The sequence below is a fragment of the Schistocerca cancellata genome, chromosome 9, assembly GCF_023864275.1.
Source record: "Schistocerca cancellata isolate TAMUIC-IGC-003103 chromosome 9, iqSchCanc2.1, whole genome shotgun sequence".
Classification (NCBI taxonomy): Eukaryota; Metazoa; Arthropoda; class Insecta; order Orthoptera; family Acrididae; genus Schistocerca; species Schistocerca cancellata.
In genome coordinates, this window is record NC_064634.1 from 260,964,158 (window position 1) to 260,986,487 (window position 22,330).

Below are 22,330 nucleotides of genomic sequence, written 5' to 3' on the forward strand. Positions count from 1 at the left end.
GAATTACACAGTTCACAAGCTCTGATGCTTGTAAGAACTACAGTGCAGTGCAGCACCATTACTTTATTTGTTTTCTGGTAAACAAATGTGTCCTGTTAGTGTACCTGATGATAACATACTCAGATTAGTCGCATACTGGACTGGCAACGACTTCTTGCAGATCAGTGGGTTCAGTAACTGAGAGCTGTTACAGTTTAGTCGTGACAGGCTGTACCAGTGTTCACATTCGTCCTCTTCAATAACATTGTGTAGGCACCACAGATTCACCCTCTACTTTAACTTACACATCAAATGTTCCCAAGCAGAATGATCTCACTCACTCATAACCAGAAATGCCTATGCCTGTTAACTCGTGCTGGTAAAATTTTAAATAAAATTACAATTCATATTTACAAATTAATTTAACAATTGTATGAATTTGTTTTGTATAATAGCAGTGTGAATTAAAATATGTATGTAGATTTCCAAGTAGTTTACCTTTCTTTTGCTAATTCCTGACATTATACTAAGAGAAGTGTCCATTTGTGTTTTTAAATTAATGTAATGGTAGATAATTTCCTGTGGAATACTTAGTTCTGGCTCTCAGACTTTGTTGTTTAATCCCTCATTCTATCCCAGTTGCTTCTCCCACATTCCTTAGGAGTCATATGTTTCCAAAAGGAACATTTTGTGATAACAAAATCTTAAGACTTTCCAGCAAGCAAATATACTAATAAAACATTAATACTGTAATAAGCTTGAATTTGTTGTTGTTCTGCTGTTTTTTTTTTTTTAGTTCTTTTTGCTGAAATAACTCGTTTGTTGAACCATATTATGGCTGTTGGTACACATGCATTGGATGTTGGTGCCCTCACACCTTTCTTCTGGCTGTTTGAGGAGAGAGAAAAGATGATGGAATTCTATGAAAGAGTATCAGGAGCACGAATGCATGCTGCATATGTTCGGCCTGGTGGTGTCAGCCAGGTGAGTTACAGTTTTAATGTACAGTGGAAATAGAGTAACTTTCCTCTTTTCATCTTTAAATTTCTACGTCTGCTATGGGATTGATACATTGTGAGACAGCTTAGTAGCAGAAAAATGTATAATTTGAACTGTGTTGTAATACAGGATACACTTTGTGCTCTCTTCACAAGGTAGCTTACTTGATTGATCTCTAGATATAAAAAAATTTCATTGTGTTGCATAATGAACTGGTTGCATTGACACAGTTTGATTCATAATATTCTAGGATCTGCCACTAGGTCTCCTAGATGACATATACGAATTTGCAAGCAAGTTTTCAGAACGTCTGGATGAAGTTGAAGATGTCCTTACAACTAATAGAATATGGGTTCAGAGGACAAAAGACATTGGAATAGTATCAGCTGAAGATGCTCTTAACTATGGATTCAGGTATTTTCTGATGTGTAACATATTTAAATACTTTTCAATAATACTATGAACTTATTAGTGAAAATTTAACAAAAATATATATTTATTTATGTAATTTTTCAGTGGAGTCATGCTGCGTGGTTCTGGCATCAAGTGGGACTTGCGCAAAGCACAACCGTACGATGGTTACGAAGAATTCGAATTTGATGTTCCCATAGGAACTAAGGGTGATTGTTATGACAGGTAATGTAGTTAATGTTTATTTATATTGGCATATTTTAACTAATTTTGAATAGTATCTTATAGTCTCTTCCACATATTTCGAGTGTCATTGGAACTTCTTATTAATTTTTAATCTCTTAAGTAAAGTAACTCAATTTATTGTACTGATTATGTTTAGTAAAACTTAAACACACAGTACAATACCTGAATAATAATCCCCCCCCCCCCCCCCCGCCCCATATATTCTATGGACATGTAATTTCATTTGATTGCTTGTTTGGCATAATTTGTGCTGTGTTTCATGTTGTGATATTGTTAAACATGTTTGTGACAGGGGAACTGAAATACAGTGAAATCCTGATTTTTACACTTTCAAGGGACTTTTTAAAAAGTTGTAAAATCTGGCAGAATGTAAAATGTGAGAAATAACTTCTTAAATGGTAAAAGTTACGTATGGGATTTCCCCTTGGATTTTCATAGTTTATGTATGATATGTGTACATAATAGGCATAAAAATAGTCATCAGGGACTCGTTTATTAACAGTAAGGTTATCTGAATTATGTAGTACATTTAACTCTTGACATAACTGGAACTAGCAACTGACTGGGAAGTAGAAACATTTGACTTGATTTCATTCAGCATAATCGATGTTTTCGGAAAGCCTGCAGATATGTGATTCATTATTTAAATAATGAAACACTGCATCAGTTATCCCCATATTTTTTTCAAGCTTAACATGACGTATTTCGTGAATTTATTCTCATTATCAAGTGTAAAAGTATTTCGTGCGACATTTGCGTATATGATGTTCTGCATCTCTTCCACCGTAGTCCTCTTTTTTAAGGTTATGTGCCTCCTGCATTATGCAGAAAGCCACACACATGCAGAACATCGCTGAAAGTGTTTATTTGTGGAATATAATAAAAAAATTCTTACATAATATTTGCACTTCACAATGGAAATACATTCCCTCTTCTTCCATGTTAGTCATTCAAAATAAGAGTTTTCGTACATTCACATACCATATGGTAAATTGTAGCAATTGATAATGAGTTAAATCATGCATGTGGCTTTAAAGTAGATGGAAGTAAGTTTTTTTTTCAGTTCATACAGCCAATTTAAGGTTAGTGGTCATTATATCTAGAATAAAATAAGTTTGTTATTGACAAACTGAAGTAAGGGAAAGGGGGGGGGGGGTCAGGATTGCCAACTAGTACACAGAATTCCATGTGCTTATGTGAACAGTAATTGTGTATGCACTGCAGAGTGAAATAAGACTTGTACTTGCAGACAGTTGTCATTGCCGTCGTCATTCGTGGGGGGAGGGGAGGGGGGGGAGATTAGTGGTGATGGCAGTGGGAGCAGCTTTTTTTTCCATTGTACTCAGTGCATTGTTATTGTAATTACACATTTAAAGGTGTATAACTCACATCTCACAAAACACCAGTTTTCACTTTCACATGGTGGATGTCACAAAGTAACTGAGTTGCCACTCACCCATATAGTGGAGATGCTGAGTCACAGATAGGCACAACAAAAAGACTGTCACAAATAAAGCTTTTGGTCAGTGAGGCCTTCGTTAATATTGTTACATTCCATCCTGGATTATCCATTGTTTGAAAGTAACAAAGTTCCTAGTCAACCAGAGAAGACAACTGAATTTTTCCCTAATAATGAATCACTTTTACTGCTATTTGCATGCTCTCTTAAACAGCCGTTAGAGTTGAATAAAACAATCATTTACTTAATTTCTTCTTGTACACTGAAAATGACATGCTACTTTAGTGGGGTGAAGTTTACCTTACAGCATCTCTTGTCATTTGTTTTCCTTTTGCCAGTGTAAATTGTAACTTTGTTAAATTTTAGCGTGTCAAGAAGTTCTTCAAAATAGGGTGTGGTCATCTTGTGTTCAGGGTTGTAAATAATTTAAAAAATGCACAAAAATGAAAACTAAATATAGTTTAGGGAGGAACAGGAATTCTTTTGAAGCCATCAAGAAGATAGAAAGGGAATACTAGGACAGTGTGGAAATAATGAACAAAGAATAGTCAAGGTTCAGGCAGTGTGTTTTGGAACCAAAAGACGTATGGTTTCCACCTGCGTAGTTCACAGAAGGTAATATGTATGTCCAGTGATCATAAGTCACTTATTTAATATGACCAATGTGTTCACTCCAAATTATGCTCCTATTTTATATACTAGACATATTTCAAAATTTCTCATTATTAGCAGTCTCTTATACAAAACTGAAAAATATTTTCTATTAGAACATAAGAACATCACAATTTTAAAAGCATGATGATTATAATGGAGTCACTTACAATGGTAGAAATGGAATCAGAAATGACTAAGTACATAAGTCTAGAGATATACTTGGGTGCAAATCTTGCACTGGAATATAATACTGGAATATAATACAAAACTTTGGAAGTGCTAGAAAGTGCATAAATCCAACTTGATTACTCAGATATAAAGAGAATTCCACCCTTGTCCTTTTATACTTCCATGCATCAATACAGACACCAACTAGTAAACAATAAAAATATATGCATAGGCAAAGAAATTAACTCAAAAAAAAGAAAAAAAGTTAATGACATACAAGAAGTAATGGCAGATGGACGAACAAATTAGTTATGAAGTATTAATTGCTTAACATACAGGGTTTTTCTGCAAATTATCTTCCAAAAAATAATTTTTTATTGATGAAAAAGGTCATATAATGAATGACATTACATATACACACACAAACTTAGCTTTTAAAGCCCAAAGTGATGAGTTCCAAATCTTCAAAGATTACCATCAATAAAATTCTGAGTGTACTTGTGCACTGGACTTAGACTGAATATTCTGAAACTTGAAATTATTTTCTCATTTCTGTGTAGCTATGAAGTCTAACCATGTATTTCACAATGGTTTCCTGTGAACATAGATCTTGGAGAAAGTGGCTGGAACACAGTGGATGTATTTATCTCGTAGTGCTAGAGAGCATTTGTCACTCAGCTGCGAACTGTTGTCACTTTCAGCCTCTAATAAAGTAACATCACATTCTGCTTCCCTTTCTGAGCTGCTAAATTCAGTATCAAACTCGGGATCACTATATATAGGTACCCTCTTTCAAAAGCATTGTCTAAAGAATACAGGTCAAAGGCTGAATGTGCACATTTTGTTGTGGAGTATCCGAAGCTCCACGCAGTCAGTACAGTATCTAGTGGCAGCCACCTCAACCGAATGACAATAGCAAGGTAACAAACATAGGAGGGATGCTCTCTAGCAGCTGAAATCTTTAACTATCATTGCTGAAACAGAAGTAAAAAAGATTTTATTTTTTCATAGGTCTGTTCTTAAGTTGCCTGAATGTAATTGAGGATTTAAGTTTGTCAAAATAATAAAAAAAGGCTAACTCGGGATTTCGTATTATGGGGTTAAAAAACGAAAGTGTGCCTAGGAGTTTTTGTGTTTCAGTGCAAATGATTACATCTGGAGAAGTAGTAAAGCTAGAATGGTGCTATAATTGTTATATTTCATAAGCAAGAAGACAAACAGGGTGTATACACAGACAAGAGGAAAAAATTCCCGGATTTTTCCCGGGTTTCCCGGCTAAAAATACACTTTCTCCTGGGTGAAAACACACTATTTCCATGTTAAGTGACAGTGTATTTTCCCTCAAAACTTATCAATCATTTGAATGGTTATGGTTTTATACGCGGGCATAGAATTTTCTGGAACTTTAGAAAACGAAACTCAGGGAAAAACACATTTTGGAAATATCTTTGATGTGCAGCAACATGTACGCTGCGTATCTTCGTATTACTAAAGTATACATTGGAATTCCACCAAACACTGCATGTTACTTTCCGAATCATTGAAATCGAGATTGCGATGCGCTTTTGTAAGCTCATGTCACGTGATCTCGCCATCCGATGACAGCGGATATGCAGAGCATAGGACATGTGATGGTCAGCCAACAGCAACATCACTGTTAAGTAGCACAAACACACAAACAGGGAAAGTTAATAGTTCTAATTGATATACATAGGGTTGCTACAAGAAAAGCTGAGCTTCCACATATAATTTTGGTCTCTAAGGTTAATAAGCTGCAAGAGAAGCTAAGGTTTCGCATACAATGTTGATGTTTTCTGCACGTGTTACACGTTAAGATATATCACACAAATGTGCCAGTAAAATTTTTAATACTGACATAACTGTCTGATCTTCAGGATTCGAAATTCTTCTAAATGGCTCGTAATCATAGAGTTGATTTTTAAATGAGAGTCAAATGCTCTGTGATTTAAGAAATTCATGGTACAGTCTCACAAGTAGTTCAACATACGTAAAAGGATATTTACTTTGAAAGTAACACTTTTCAAACTACCATTTTCCCGCATCTTGTTAGAAACAGGTTCATTTCAGCAGTTGCCAGAGAGCGCAGATAACAGGCGACAGCGAACCCGTGCTTTCGCGTCTATCATGACGTAGGAAGCCCATATGTACGTATGTGTAAAATATTGAAACATCATACATTATGTCATAAAAGAAACAAGACATCAGAGGATACTCCAAGAGCACCGGAATTTCGTGAACCATACTAAAACGTGCACATTTAAAGTGCATACTTAAAGTGCACATTCTTATGTCCAGATTCCCAATGAAGTAGACCTTGACCTGATATTAAGCTTTTCAGTGTGGTTTTCGGGATGTAAATTTTCCTGGAGTGCCAGTACTGTATTATCGCCATGTTTGGTTCTTTATTATGGCATAATGCCATACGTGCTAGAAGATGAAAACATGCACCTGAAATGCGGCAGACAGTTGAAACTAGCCAGTACTGTGGAATTAACCATTTGGTTTGAAATAACATTGACTGCCTCTGTGGAAAAGGTTAATAAAATTTCTTTAGCAAACAGACAAAAATAACTTCATTGTTCTGCGAGGTGATTAATGCTTGACTGTCAGAAACGTGGAAATAAAATCAAATCTGAAACTAATAACATATTTTAGCCCTCCGTAATTATGTGAATGTATTTTAATTAACTTGATAGCTCCTGGCCACAGATATCTGTTTTGTTTTCATTTGATGTGAGAGTAAATGAAAGGGAAACATCAAAATCACTAAATGTAAACCTGGGTCACGTGGAGACTACCCACTATAACTCAGACTGCTCTGCACATCAGCCCCGGATCCACGATATTTGCGAACCGGGTCAGTACTAAAAAAAAAAAAAAAAAAAAAAAAAAAAAAAAAAAAAAAAAATCGAATTTTCAATAATATGTTCATCTTTAAGCACGCACATCTTTCTGAAAAGTCTGAAACATAAAACATATGTGTCCGAGGAAATGTAAGACATGTTATTTGGTCTTAAGTGTGCCAAAGTGCAGTGCCATGCCTCTTCATACAGGGTTCTTCTATCACACATCACTGTATTTTGCTCTGTGGAATTGAAACGTCTATGTTTTGTAATCGATGCCATCAAACTATATTCAGGGCAGTGGAAATTAAAATGTCTGAAAAACTTGCAATTAATAGCGGATAGGATTGTTTGTGATCGGGAGAACAAGAACTCTTCAGAAAATTTGCACTCTTTATTGCCTGTTAGCTAATAACTTGCTGTTTTGTGTGACATAAAATTAAATATAGGACACATAAAACCAATGAAGACAAGGGACAAGCAAGAAAGTATACATTTCTTCAGTCCTTAGCTCCTAGCATTTTTTTCTCTCTAATCTTGCTACAGCTTTACATGGCGTGCTTTCCTTTCTGCGAAAGAATCTATTACCTCATCAAAGTTCATCAAATGTTTTGCTACATGAAAAATCGAAATTCGTTATCTAATACTGAAAATGCTGTTAATACAAATAATACCCAAGACTGGTGTGGTTTCTCGATCTGATTACGTCTATTTTGTCACTTTCTGCTAGTTAAAACAAAAGGCAAAATAGACCTTTCTAATATTCCAGCAATTTTGCACACCAAATAAACAAGACTGTTTTGGCACAAATGGTCATTTTTATAACACGACAGAATATAATTCATGAAGTACCAATATCAAATGCCTATAAGGCCTACTACAAGCAAAAAGCTCTATGTTAGGAAATAGTTTCATATTTCATTCACACGCACCAGTTTCTCAAGCATGAGATCGAATAATAGTATTATGAATTTTTTATATAAATTTGGAATCATCTTATTCTTCTATAATATGTGTGATGTCCCCGTTTCTTCTCCTTCCTCATTCTAACAAACAATCTTGTCATCACCAATTCTGTAGCTATTTCTGCCATTGTCAAAACTTGTTCGCTGATTAACTTCACTAACCCTACCAGAATCACCGGTTTAGTTATCCCGCGATTATTCTCCAGTTAGGTGTTGTTACATGTTCTTACAACACATTTTCCGCATTACCTCCAGAGTAGAACTTACGCGGCTGCTAGCCAGGTACTGTACAACTGGTCCTTACTAGTGTAGCGATCTGGCCTAAAATTTTCTGTCAAAATTTCATTTCCTTGGATACACCGAGAAGGATAATACGTAATCTTTCTCGCCTGTTATTCCTGTTAGTTTTTTATTTCCATTCTGGTAGTCTGAATTTATGGATTTCGCTAGTAATTATAACAATGCTGATCATTCGCAAACCCAAACAACCACATAATCAGACAGCGATTGGCATTCATCCATTCAGCTTTACTCTGCTCAACTCGTATAGCCCCGTCCCCTTTTGTCTGCGGAAAGTTTATTTCTAGATGCGACAAGGATTCTCCTGACAGGAACATCACGTACACTATACATGCATTCAAACATCAGCTTATGATTCATTCAGAAATCAATTAAAATGTGTTCAAAAACTGACAGGGATGCGTTTCAAAATCATCAATAGACCAACGTGCGCTGGATGCTAGGAGCTTTGTGAAACAAGTCTTTTTTTTTTTTCTCAAGAATATGAATTTGGCGCCCCCTTTTCCCGGTAGCATCTAGATGCTTGCAGCGACTGCTTGTACAGCCAACAGCCACATTCCTGTAGCTAGAAGCGGGAGAATCTACTACTAAACTGCGCATGTGCATGAGCTCACTCGTAACTGCTAAAACGAATCTGATGTAAACAGTTGTGACTTCACACTCATCGGAGGCAATTTGTTGTTATGAGGCATTGCATTGTCTTCCTAAAACCTCTGACACATTTTGCTGTTGGCATATGCTTGCATGAGCACTGTTTGTTGTTGTTGTATACAGCCCATTTTCTTTGCAATTTAAGTTATTTTCGTTTTTTTCCTCTCGTTTATGTTTTATTGTTGAAGTACTATTCTGCAGTAGTGGCACACAGTAATCTCCTTCGAGTATCGATTCATACCAGTCAAAATTACAAAAATTTAACTGAAAACTAAAACAATGAAAAATTCCTGGAATTCTAAAAAATTTCCGGGTTTCCCTGTTTTCTCCCAGAGGAAAAAATTCCCGGGTTTTTCCCGGATCTCCCGGTTGTCCCGGGTCATATACACCCTGACAAACAAGTTATTAGTAATAGGTTTATAATTACTTTCACTAAGTGCAATGTGCAATCCATCCTCTAAAATCATTACCAAACACATGTAAAAAACATAAAGCTTTAGTCAGACAAGGGAACAAGCTGGCTTTAGATGTGGATGTCGCACAATGGACCATTTGCAAATCTTGAATGAAATTATAGAATAGAGTAAAGAGTATGACTGACCAGTTAGTTTGTCTAAGATTCATACTTTTGAGAACTTTGACTCAATTTCAACAAAATGCCGTAGTAACCTTCCTGGATGTTTCTCTTGCTTTCTTGGCCATATTAGATGCAGACCGGTCTGCATTGGCTATCCTAATTTTATCGCAGTGTTGCAGCCCAGTGATCATATTTTCACCAGGATTAATTCCCAGCTTTTTCAGTACCCAACACTTTTCATTGATACCACATTTGAATGTAATAACAGCATCATGAACCTCTAGTTTCATTGTATGCATGTCTACAAATACAGTTTTAGGAAGGCGGTTCCAAATTATGCTGTTGAAACATTCATTTGGGTTCTGTGTCTGCCCATGCAGACACTTCCTTAGAAGGTCAGGATGAGCCAAGTCTCTGAAAATATGTTTAATTGCTGTAGTAACAGCAGCAGGAAGAGAATGCTGGTGAGAATAAGATTCTTCAGTTGCCGAGCCCTATTGTATTTGCACCACAAATTTTCTCCTGATGGACACACTCCATGACGTGCCTTGTAATCAGTAGAGGACTTGTGGAAGAATAGCCCAAACATCTCTCTTCATTGCCTCCAGATTTTCTTTATTTCTCCTAATTGCCTGTCCATAGTATACCTGCAAGTTTTCCATAACAACTACTCGCAATCACACTTGAACAAAACTAACCGCGTGTTTGAAAGCGTGTTGTTAACGAACAGCAGAAACAAAAGATTACTGACCATTGCATTCCAAGGATAGCCACCACACACTTGGGAGGGGGGGGGGGGAGCTTCATTTTGTGGATGAGATTGCACTGTTTATCTCTAGTGCAAACAAAGCACAACAATGAACAGAGGTATTTGATAGAGAAAATTGGAAGTAGACCTGAAAATCAGTTTAATAAGGCTAAAATAATGTGCAATGAATACATTGAAAATAATAAGGCAGAGGAGTTTTTGTCTGTAGGGCCGTTCAGTAGCTGACTGAATTGACAGGATAAGAAATGAAGAGATGAGTAAAAGTGGCCAGGAGTATTTTTGGTAAACTAAATAGGGCATTCAGTTGTTTGGTTTGTCTGAAAGAGAAAGTTTACAATCGGTCTATTTACCAATTTTACTTATTGGCAGTGAAGTACGGACTTCTGATGTGAAAATCAGGTTTAGTCTTGTATAAGAGACAGGTGCATGTTTGGAATTACTGAGAGAGGCAGAAAACAAACAAATGGATCAGGGAAAAGACTGGAGTAGGAAACACAATGGTAGCTTTAATAAAACCATATGGATGACAGATGGATGAAGTTCATATATATTCAACTTGACACCTGTACATTGTGGAAAATCAGATGTTGATTTTCATACAGGACACAAATAGTAATTAATGTGTACGGTAAAAGCCTCTGCTGAAATTATTTCTTCAGCTGTGTATTCAAAACTACCCTAACACAGTATTTAATATCTAGTTTCCATGAATGTCCATCTGTCCTCAGTACATTGTAATGTTGTCAAACAACAAAAGTTTTATACTGCATTTATCTCTACATTGAGAGGCTTACAAGCCTCACTGAGATCACTCATTTGTCTCCATTCAGGACCGGGATCACCAAGGACTTCTTGAGATACTCGAAATAGAGCAATCATTGCAGTGCTTAATTTTTAAGCTGAGCGTTGTGATGATGAAGATTTGAGTGCTAGGGAAAAAGACGTACTAAACTAGTGTGTGCATTAATGTTCAGTGTTGTAGTGGGCCACACAATCAGAAAAATAAATAGTTGCACGTCAAAGAATTTGTCTAGAAATGCAGTTAATATTACGTTTTACAAATGAGGTTCCAACATGTCAGATTGACTCTTAATAATCACATGTATTGGTTTTGTGGACATAAACCAATAAGTAGAATAATAATTTTTTTGAAAGTACTGAAAAATAATAATTTAATGTGTTATTCTCTTGTAACTTAAAAAATTTCTTAATCTTGTGTATTGAGAAATTGTTTCAGGTGATGTACTCATATATTTCTTTCACGTATGCTAATGGAGATACTGTTACTGCTGTTGCAGTCACAAGAGCAATTTGTGCCATACTTACTTTATTAGTTTTTCAAGATACGTTATTTATTCCTCTTCATATGGTGTGATTGTCTGTCACAGATACTTGTGCCGAGTGGAGGAAATGAGGCAGTCTCTCAGGATTATCGACCAGTGTCTTAATAGGATGCCACCAGGAGAAATTAAAACTGATGACATGAAGGTAACACCACCTTCAAGAGCCGAAATGAAGGTGGGTAATTTTAAGATACTTTTGTCCTCCTTTTTAGGAGACAATTGTAGGAGGCATGTGGGATAAAGTCTAATAATGTACTCTGTCATTCTATGTTGCAGACGTCAATGGAAGCTTTGATTCATCACTTTAAATTATTCACACAGGGATATCAGGTGCCGCCAGGTGCCACTTACACAGCAATTGAAGCTCCTAAAGGTAAATTAAACAAAAAGAAAAAAACTAATTTTGCTTCATAGTGAGGGTGTGGCACAGAGAAGCTTCAGTTAAAAAACGTGAGGCACATATTTAGCAGTACTGGGTGAAGCAGTAAGTGAAGTTATCTGGAACCTAAGTGATGAACACCAGTGCTTTACAAGGTTTGGTTCTCCTTCCTCAGTTTGTGAGTATAACTAGACTTTTGTGTGCTGAACAAAGCATTGCCAAAATGTGAAAGTAACATGAATGAAAGTAAAAATACAAGCATCCACTGTAAATTGAAGATAAACCATTTTCATTTGTACTCTTGACACACACTGATCCGTAAAATAATAATAATAATAATAATAATAATAATAATAATAAACCAGATTCAACGGGACTGAAACTTGCGCCAATTTAAAAACTTGGATGTAAAAGTTAGGGAATTTTCAGAAATTATGAAATGTGAAGAAGACAGGTTGTGGTATACAAATATTAACTGGAATGATATTTCTCTCCACAAATCATATTGAGAGGTGTAAGTTATACGTCCCAATAAGGGATATCAGTAACTACTTCAAATTTAATTTTTAACCTAAACAGCTGTTATTTTATTAAGGGAAGATCACGCACGTTACCAAGAACTTAACGTTGATCGGTTTAATGTAAAATACTTTATTAATAAACTTTAAATGTAAATCCTAATGAGGTTGAAACTCCCTGGCAGATTATAACTCGGTGCCGGACCAAGACTTGAACTGGGGACATTTGCTTTCAAGGGCAAGTGCTCTGACTGACTGGCCCACCCTTACAATTTTATTTCCACAAGTAAATCATGACCTACCTTCCAGACTTCACAGAAATACTCCCACAAAACTTGCAGGGCTAACATTCTCGGAAGAAAGAATATTGCCGAAACATGGCTTAGCCACAGTTGCAGGCAAATGCCCTGATTTTGAGTCTCGGTCTGGCACACAGTTTTAATCTGGCAGGTAGTTTCAGATCATTGCGCACTCTGCTGCAGAGTGAAAAATTGATTCTAAACAACAGAGCTTGTTTAAACCCTTATAAAAACATACAAAATCTTTAACCTTGATAATAAAGTTACTGTGATGGTAATCTGTGATAAAAATATATTTCCTTATTTCTTTTGGTTTAGTCAAAGTTACAACTTACACATTTTGCTTTGAACACATTGTTATGGATGTGTGCTAGTCACAGGTCTTTCTTTTCCCATCGTTCTGAATAAATACATACTATTTAACTCCCTTAGGTGGTGAATTAGAAGTATTTTAATGTTAACTGTGTTAGTACAACAAACAACTAGTACTGAGTGTTAACTATTGAAATTTGTTGTTTGTGCGTAATTACCCATTGTGGTGCTAGTGTTTGGTGGGTTATTGATGGAGTGGGCTATGGAAGGCATGGAGAGGGACTGGGGGAGGGTGGCTAGCGGCTCAGTGAGAGGTGGTTGGTTTGCTGGCTAGGAATGCGGGAGGGAGATGTGGTAGATATATGGACTGGCTTGATTGTAACGATTGGTGGTAAGCAGCACACGCTGAAGGTGACATAGGGATGTGAATTGAGAGGGGGTGATGAGATGGAGGAAGGGGAAACTGTTGGGTGGAGGGTGCTGGAACAATGGGTTAACTGAGATTTAGGTCAGGATGGTTATTGGAGTGGAAGATGTATATTAAGGATAAGTCCCATTGCTTAGTTCAGAGAAGTTGGTGGTGGAAGGAAGGATACAGATGACTTGGTTTGTGAAGCAGACTTGGTGGTCTAATTTGTTCTTGACACCAAATTGGCAGTGCATTGTCAGTCTAGTTGGCACCATATAGGGACTTAATTGTGTGTGTGTGTGTGTGTGTGTGTGTGTGTGTGTGTGTGTGTGTGATCTCCTATAATCATGAAGAACTTTCCTATAACAATTATATGAGAATTTGAGTTGGATGGAAGTGTGCTTGGGTAGCTGAAGTGGTTAAAGCAACTGCTGGCGATAAGCAGCAAATCTAGGTTCTAATCCCAATCCGGCACAAATTTTCACTTAACGGCATGGATTTACTTCAGTGCCTTATTGCAGCCGATATCAGAATGTCTTGTGTTGTGTATACATGGCTGCAGATCATGAATGGTGTCTGTTCTTTTGGTCATGTCGGAAAGAACAGACAACACAAATATAAATTCAGATATTTTATTAAATAGACAAATTGAGTTTAGAGCGTTCCCTGACCATCTTTTCTCTGGTTTTTTGTAATATTTTTTTCACGTTCAAAGTTCCTAAGTTATTTTAAATCTTTATAAACTTATACTTCACTTGCACTTCATTTGCTAATGAATAATAAATACTTTTAAATGTAATCCACATTAATTTTATTATGTTTCATCCAAATATTTATGAGACTAAGTAACCATGGAGACTCACTACCTTAATCACAGCAACATATGGCTTTGCATTCTGCTGCATCAGCTACTAACAAATTGCTGTCATTAATGTAACAATCTCTGTCAGGAAAAAAGCTGATTCATTGAGTCCCTCCAGAGCAATGTATATCTTTGTTACAGCTGTCAAAACATCATTGGATGTCACCATGGCAGTTACGTAAAAATATCTGCCAAAATTTTCATACCCAGTACACTTGTCATATTGGTGTCAGCAGCCATGAGAATTCCATGGCTGCTGCTGTAGTAGCAATACTTTTGCTGCAGCCACGACTATAATTAAAACTGTGAATAATAGTGCACACTCGTTTATCTTTGTTACTGGTACTGTTGTTTTCGTGTGACTTTAAGGTTTGTCTTTTAGCTCTGAAAAACTAACAATGATTTTGTTGCAAAAATTTAGCGAACAAAATATTGTTCATATACTTTAATTCAGTTTCAAACACAGTGCTGTCTGTGATACACTGAGGTGTCAGTCTTGGGATAATGATATGCACATGTAAAAATGCTGGTACTATTGCATACACGAGTATAAGAGGATAATGCATTGGCATAGCTGTCGTTCATACTCAGGTGATTCATGTTTCCAACGTGATTATGGCTGCCCAACAGGAATGGTAGTTGTAGCTAGACACAGGGGACATTCCATTTTAGAAATTAAGGAATTCAGTACGCAGAGATCGACAGTGTCAAGAGTGTGCCGAGAACACCAGATTTCATGCATTATCTCTCGCCATGGACAACGCAGTGGCCTGCTGTATCTTTTTTTTTTTTTTTTGACTGAGAACAGCGGTGTTTGTGTAGAGTTGTCAGGGCTATCAGACAAGCAACACTGCATGAAATAACCACAGAAATCACTGTGGGATGTAAGACAAATGTATTTGTTTGGACATGTTGTGAAATTGGTGTCAATGGGCTAGAGCAGCAGACGGCCAACTTATGCCTTAGCTAACAGCATGACAATGCCTGCCACGCACCTCCTGGGCTCGTGACCACATTGGTTGGACCCTAGACAACTGGAAAACCTTGGTCTGGTCAGATGGGTCCTTTCAGTTGATAAGAGTTGATGGTAGGGTGCAGACCCTACGAAGCCATGGACCCAAGTTGTCAATAAGGCACTGTGCAAGCTGGTGGTGGCTCCATAATGGCGTGGACTGGGTTCTCTGGTTCAGCTGAACTGATCATTGACTGGAAATGGTAATGTTCGGCTACATGGAGACCATTTGCAGCCATTTGTGGATTCCATTTTCCCAAACAGTGATGGAATTTTTATGGATGACTCTGTGTTAGATGCCACTGGGCCACATTTGCTCGTGATTGGTTTGAAGAACATTCTGGACAGATCAAGCAAATGATTTGGCCAGCCACATTGCCCTACATAAATCCCATCGAACATTTATCGGACACAATCGAGAAGTCAGTTTGTGCACAAAATCCTCTGCCAGTAACACTTTCACACTTACGGACAGCTATAGAAGCAGCATTGCTCGTATTTCTGCAGGGGACTTCCAACAACTTGTTGGGTCCATGCCACATCGAGTTGATGTGGTATGCCGGGCAAAAGGATGACCAACACGATATTAGGAGGTATCACATGACTTTTGTCAGATCAGTATATAAGCCTTGACTTTCTGCTAAGGCTTCGGTTGTTTGATGCACTTCTGATGTTAAGAGATTTCTGTGTTACTTCCAAATAGAATGCTGTTGATGCAATGGTAAATGCATTCATAAAGTGTATATTTATTTTACACTTCTGTTTACCAAACGAAAGTGCTGGCAGGTCGATAGACACACAAACATACACACAAAATTCAAGCTTTCGCAACCAACGGTTGCTTCATCAGGAAAGAGGGAAGGAGAGGGAAAGACAAAAGGATGTGGGTTTTAAGGGAGAGGGTAAGGAGTCATTCCAATCCTGGGAATGGAAAGACTTACCTTAGGGGGAAAAAAGGACAGGTATACACTCGCACACACACCTATATCCATCCGCACATACACACACACAAGCAGACATTTGTAAAGGCAAAGAGTTTGGGTAGAGATGTCAGTCGAGGCGGAAGTACAGAGGCAAAGATGTTGTTCAAAGACGGGTGAGGTATGAGCGGCGGCAACTTGAAATTAGCGGAGGTTGAGGCCTGGCGGATAACGAGAAGAGAGGATATACTGAAGGGCAAGTTCCCATCTCCGGAGTTCTGACAGGTTGGTGTTAGTGGGAAGTATCTAGATAACCTGGATGGTGTAACACTGTGCCAAGATGTGCTGGCCGTGCACCAAGGCATGTTTAGCCACAGGGTGAGCCTCATTACCAACAAACACTGTCTGCCTGTGTCCATTCATACGAATGGACAGTTTGTTGCTGGTCATTTCCACATAGAAAGCTTCACAGTGTAGGCAGGTCAGTTGGTAAATCACGTGGGTGCTTTCACACGTGGCTCTGCCTTTGATCTTGTACACCTTCCGGGTTACAGGACTGGAGTAGATGGTGGTGGGAGGGTGCATGGGACAGGTTTTACACCGGGGGTGGTTACAAGGGTAGGAGCCAGAGGGTAGGGAAGGTGGTTTGGGGATTTCATAGGGATGAACTAAGAGGTTACGACGGTTAGGTGGACGGTGGAAAGACACTCTTGGCGGAGTGGGGAGGATTTCATGAAGGATGGATCTCATTTCAGGGCAGGATTTGAGGAACTCGTATCCCTGCTGGAGAGCCACATTCGGAGTCTGATCCAGTCCCGGAAAGTATCCTGTCACAAGTGGGGCACTTTTGTGGTTCTTCTGTGGGAGGTTCTGGGTTTGAGGGGATGAGGAAGTGGCTCTGGTTATTTGCTTCTGTACCAGGTCGGGAGGGTAGTTGCGGGATGCGAAAGCTGTATTCAGGTTGTTGGTGTAATGTTTCAGGGATTCCGGACTGGAGCAGATTCGTTGGCCACGAAGACCTAGGCTGTAGGGAAGGGACCATTTGATATGGAATGGGTGGCAGCTGTCATAATGGAGGTACTGTTGCTTGTTGGTGGGTTTGATGTGGACGGATATGTGAAGCTGGCCATTGGACAGATGGAGGTCAACATCAAGGAAAGTGGCATGGGATTTGGAGTAGGACCAGGTGAATCTGATGGAACCAAAGGAGTTGAGGTTGGAGAGGAAATTCTGGAGTTCTTCTTCACTGTGAGTCCAGATCATGAAGATGTCATCAATAAATCTGTACCAAACTTTGGGTTGGCAGGCCTGGGTAACCAAGAAGGCTTCCTCTAAGCGACTCATGAATAGGTTGGCATACAAGGGGGCCATCCTGGTACCCATGGCTGTTCCCTTTAATTGTTGGTATGTCTGACGTTCAAAAGTGAAGAAGTTGTGGGCCAGGATGAAGCTGGCTAAGATAATGAGGAAAGAAGTTTTAGGTAGGGTGGCAGGTGATCGGCGTGAAAGGAAGTGCTCCATCGCAGCGAGGCCCTGGACGTGCAGAATATTTGTGTATAAGGAAGTGGCATCAATGGTTACAAGGATGGTTTCCGGGGGTAACAGATTGGGTAAGGATTCCAGGCGTTCGAGAAAGTGGTTGGTGTCTTTGATGAAGGATGGGAGACTGCATGTAATGGGTTGAAGGTGTTGATCTACATAGGCAGAGATATGTTCTGTGGGGGCATGGTAACCAGCTACAATGGGGCGGCTGACAGTTGCTTTGTGTGCAGAAACATGTTATAGAACTGAGTTATTACTAGCTGCCAAGCTCCCCTTCCCCACCCACACACACACACACACACACACACACACACACACACACACACACGCGCACTCTCTCTCTCTCTCTCTCTCTCTACCACCACCACCACCATCAATCACAATCAACATCCAAATACTACCCGCCATATCCGTGATAGCCCGTAAATTCTCTCATGTTATGTTTTCCTATAACACATATTATTGAATAGTGCATTTCCTCATTTTTATTTATTTTTTTCCATTCTAGCAAGTAAATTAGCTGGTGGCGTGTAGCCAAACCACCCATAAAGTAATAGTTCAATATTGGCTGTGTAACATTATCGATAAATAAGCACTAACACATTTTATCCAGCGAAATCCTGGGAACATGAAATACACAACACATACAAGACTTGAATCATATTGACACCAGCAGAAAAATAGTACTATTGGAGCACAAGAAAGTTGAAGATGCTCCAGTTTAAAAGACTCAAGACTGTTAAAGTGGGGTTCCAGCTGCCTCGTTCTACCTTTCTCAGCACCTTTAAAACTTTTGGCATTCACACTCTTTATAACGTGAAACTCACATGTCATTCCTATAAGCTCCCCTAACTGTAACTCGCTCACACCCACTAGTCCCTGGCTGTAACTGGCTCACAGTCATGCGCTCCCACATGCCCATTCCCATTCACTCATTCGGCCCAATTCATTATCATTATCTCTTTTTGTCTCACTATCACTGTATCCTGTCTAGCAGGCACAGTCTCCTTTGTTCTGTCCTACTACTGTTGTCTGCACTCACTGTCATTGCCTCCCTCTTGCTTTCTCTTACTACTACTATTTCATTCATTCCTTCCCACTGCTGCTGTCTGTTCTCACTGTCACTGTCTCTCTCTCCCTCATTGTCATAGACTCTGTTTGTCATTATCACCGGCTCTAACTCACTTCCACTTTATCCTTTTTTTTTTTTACTCCTCTCCTACTGGCAGTGTGTCCTTCATTCTTTTGCTAGTACTATTGTTACTGTCAGGTATGGCCCACTACCATTGTGTCCCTCTGTTCCTCTCACTCTTCCATTGTCATTGTCTCTCACTTTTCTTTCTATAGACACATGCTGTCTGTTATCTTCCAGTATATGTTAATTAATTTTCTGTCCGCTGCCAGTCTTCTTCTGTCTCAGCATAAAAAAGGTGCAAATATGTTCGCATGCCAAAATTTTTGGAAATTTTTTTTAAAGGTGCTGTGTAAGGTAGACCGAAGGAACTGGTACCCCACTTTTCAGTCAATCTTTTAAACAGGAGTACATTTACGTGTTTTGTGCTCCGATAGGAGCGTTTTTCCACTGGTTCCCTTCTTGTCCCTGCTACAGCTGGACATATCACTAGTATGAAAAGAACTTTATTGGCCAGTAAAATTTTGATAGATTACCCATGTGAAATTGAAATAATGCAAAAGTGATTTTACACCTCAGAGTGCATTTTACGTACACAAAAATCTTGCATGTACTTCTGTACCAATACACGGGGCTCACAAAAACCCTTCTGATGGTAACACACACACACACACGGTACACCATATTCCTCTGTGCTACATTACTTTATAAACTTAAGTTTTTGCCTCACTGGATTTTACATGCATATTTTGTGTGTACAAGTAGGCTAGCTTTGAACCTCTGTATCTCAGAAATAGGTAAAGATTTCTAGAATATTTTCAAGGTTGTTAGAGATCAGGATCTTAGGAATAATTCGTTAAAATTACAGCCATTTGTTGTGTGTAGCTGTTTCGGAATCCATGGCTAGGTTTTGATACCCAAAAACCATGTTGTTGGGGTATTTCAATAATGAATACAGTGTTTTGAAAACAGAAAAATGGCACTTCTAGATAAATGTGTAGAGAAAGTGCCATTAAAATTAGAGAAAGTGCCATTAAAATTAGAGAAAGTGCCATTAAAATTAGAGAAAGTGCCATTAAAATTAGAGAAAGTGCCATTAAAATTAGAGAAAGTGCCATTAAAATTTGAGCAATTTGCTGCTGTTAGTTATTTAGATATTTCCTGCCAACAACACAAAAAGGGGGTCTGAAAAGGTTTTTTTCATGTTTTCTCAGGAACTGCCCATGAACTAAATGGTGTTTCTGTAAGCCCCTTACGGCGCACCTTAGACCATATCTAATGGGGGGGGGGGGGGGGGGGGCAATTTGTTCCATTTGCATAAGATGGGGGAAGTGTGTTATATTCAACAATTGACCCTATGTTGTAGGATAGTTACAGTAAGACAATCCTCCTGGGTATATGAATGGTCTGAAGCTCAAGGGCTATGCAAAACACTTGACCCTGCCTTTCTGCCGCCAATAGGATTTCAGGTTTGAGTCCCAGAAAAATCCTGTTTTTATGTGCAGCATTTTGGGGCAAGTGGTAGTGCGTGCTGCCACATTATACCATTTGCATGCATATGTTGCTTTTTGGATCAATAACATTGTAACCACTTTCACTGTTTTCCCTTTCTGCTACATTTCATATAAATTCATCCTACTTTCTTCTTAAAAGGATCAAAGTGCTACGATCATCTTTGTGTGATGTTAAAATTAATAGAGTTAGTATAGTTAACCTCAGCTTGGGTGGGGGATTACCTCCATAGTCTCAGATGTTATGGAATGTGTCATATATTAAAATGCAGGATAAAATTCAAAGTTATAAAAAATTCCTGGTCCAAAATACAGGCTGCCAGAGATTGCAACTTGAGGAAATGAGATTTTTGGCAAAAAAGTTAAAATGCTCTCTCTGTTGCATGGTTACGTGTGTTTGTTTTATTTAACAGATAATAATTTTCTGATGGAAATTGTACCCACAGCTTGGAAATGTGCATTTTGCATCGAGTCAGTCATTCACAGCTGCAGAAAATAGGTTAAATAACAGCAGCGTATTTTTGCATACTCAAGATAATACACTTTTCTGTGAAAACTAAATAAAAACATACCAGGTGACATTCATTTACAGCAATCTTTAATTTATTAGCACCTTTAATCCAGAAATTATAATCTGATAAAACTTAACAAATGCCAATAACAGCGTGAATGGTTTAAAATGCTTCACATAGCCCTGGATGCAATATTTCTAGTTAAGAGAACTTTACCACAGTTTGTTTCTGCTTGCCTTAAATCATCGAGCGTTTGTCAAATACAGGGCTATTCAAAGAGAAGGAACAGATTTCAAACATTTATTGCACCAAACTACAAAAGATAGAAACACAATTCCAACGTTTCTGGAAAGAGAAAAGTTTAAATTTTAAAGCATTCGATGTGAGCACCATGTGTTTCGCAACAGGTATCAAAATGGTGGCTCATTTCCTGCCGCACAGCTTCAACACTGCGATGTTGCAGACTTTCAAGAATGTCTGGCATAGGGGGGATAAGAACACGGTCTTTCACATAATCCCACAGGTAATTCACAAAGTGTGAGATCTGGAGACTGGGCGACCAAAGACAATGAAGTTCATCTTCTGTTCCTCTTCCAATCCAACGTCTGGGGATGGTATAATTCAGGTAACATCAGATGTGCTTAGAGAATTTCTCCAAGCATGTCTGCCATTACCTAAATGACACCATTCCAGGACACTGGATTAGAAGAGGAGGAGCAGAAGATGAACTTCATTGCCAGTGGCTTCCCGGGTCTCCAGACCTCACACCTTGTGACTTATCTGTGGGATTATGTAAAAGACTGATTTTTTAAAAAAATCCCTCCGATGCCTGACACACTCGAAAGACTGCAATATAGCATTCTTGAAGCCGTGAGTGTGAAAACGACAGATCAGCTGCTTCATGTGTGGCAGGAAATGAGCCACCATTTTGATATCTATCATGTAACACATGGTGCTCACATTGAATGCATAAAAATTTGAACTTTCTTTCCAAGTATGTTGGTAGCCCACTAATCAAGTAAAAGACGATACTGTTAGTAGTAGTGGAGACATGAGGCCAGTGAGAGGGCTCCAGCCATTTCAAAAACTCACTATACGTATCTTAATGAGAAACTAGTAGATTGTAAAACAAATATTTATTATACTTATTACATTTTTCCCAACATTTTCGTATACTTTTTATCTAATATGAGAGAAGGAGACCGCATACATAATTACATTTTTGTTAGTTACCTTGAATGGTTTACCCTCCCAGATTGTTTGATTCTGCTCAAAAGTATAGTCTGGTTGTGTTAGTGTATTAAAAGTTTAATTGTGTATTGAAAGTTTCTCTGCATTACTTCAAAATAAATAAGCTGTATATCTTGGTTACCTGATTTGAAGGTAATGAGTGTTTTTGACAGAAAACAACATGTGCAAAAAGAAATGAAGATTAGGATTTAACATCCCGTCCATGTGAGACCATTAGCAATGGAGCATATCTTGAGATTGGGTAAGAAATCGGGCATTTCCTTTCATGAGGAACCAACCATTCATT

The 22,330-nt window shown here is 38.3% G+C and overlaps 1 protein-coding gene across 1 annotated transcript in view; it reads left to right on the forward strand.

Annotated features, from left to right (window-relative positions):
• LOC126100442 (NADH-ubiquinone oxidoreductase 49 kDa subunit-like) overlaps positions 1-22,330 on the forward strand; it is a 49,131-nt gene that overhangs the window by 24,964 nt on the left and 1,837 nt on the right. The window contains exons 4-8 of the mRNA XM_049911048.1: positions 776-963; positions 1,229-1,392; positions 1,495-1,614; positions 11,431-11,560; positions 11,662-11,758. Of these exons, the coding sequence (XP_049767005.1) occupies positions 776-963; positions 1,229-1,392; positions 1,495-1,614; positions 11,431-11,560; positions 11,662-11,758 (699 nt within the window). The remainder of the gene's footprint in view (positions 1-775; positions 964-1,228; positions 1,393-1,494; positions 1,615-11,430; positions 11,561-11,661; positions 11,759-22,330) is intronic.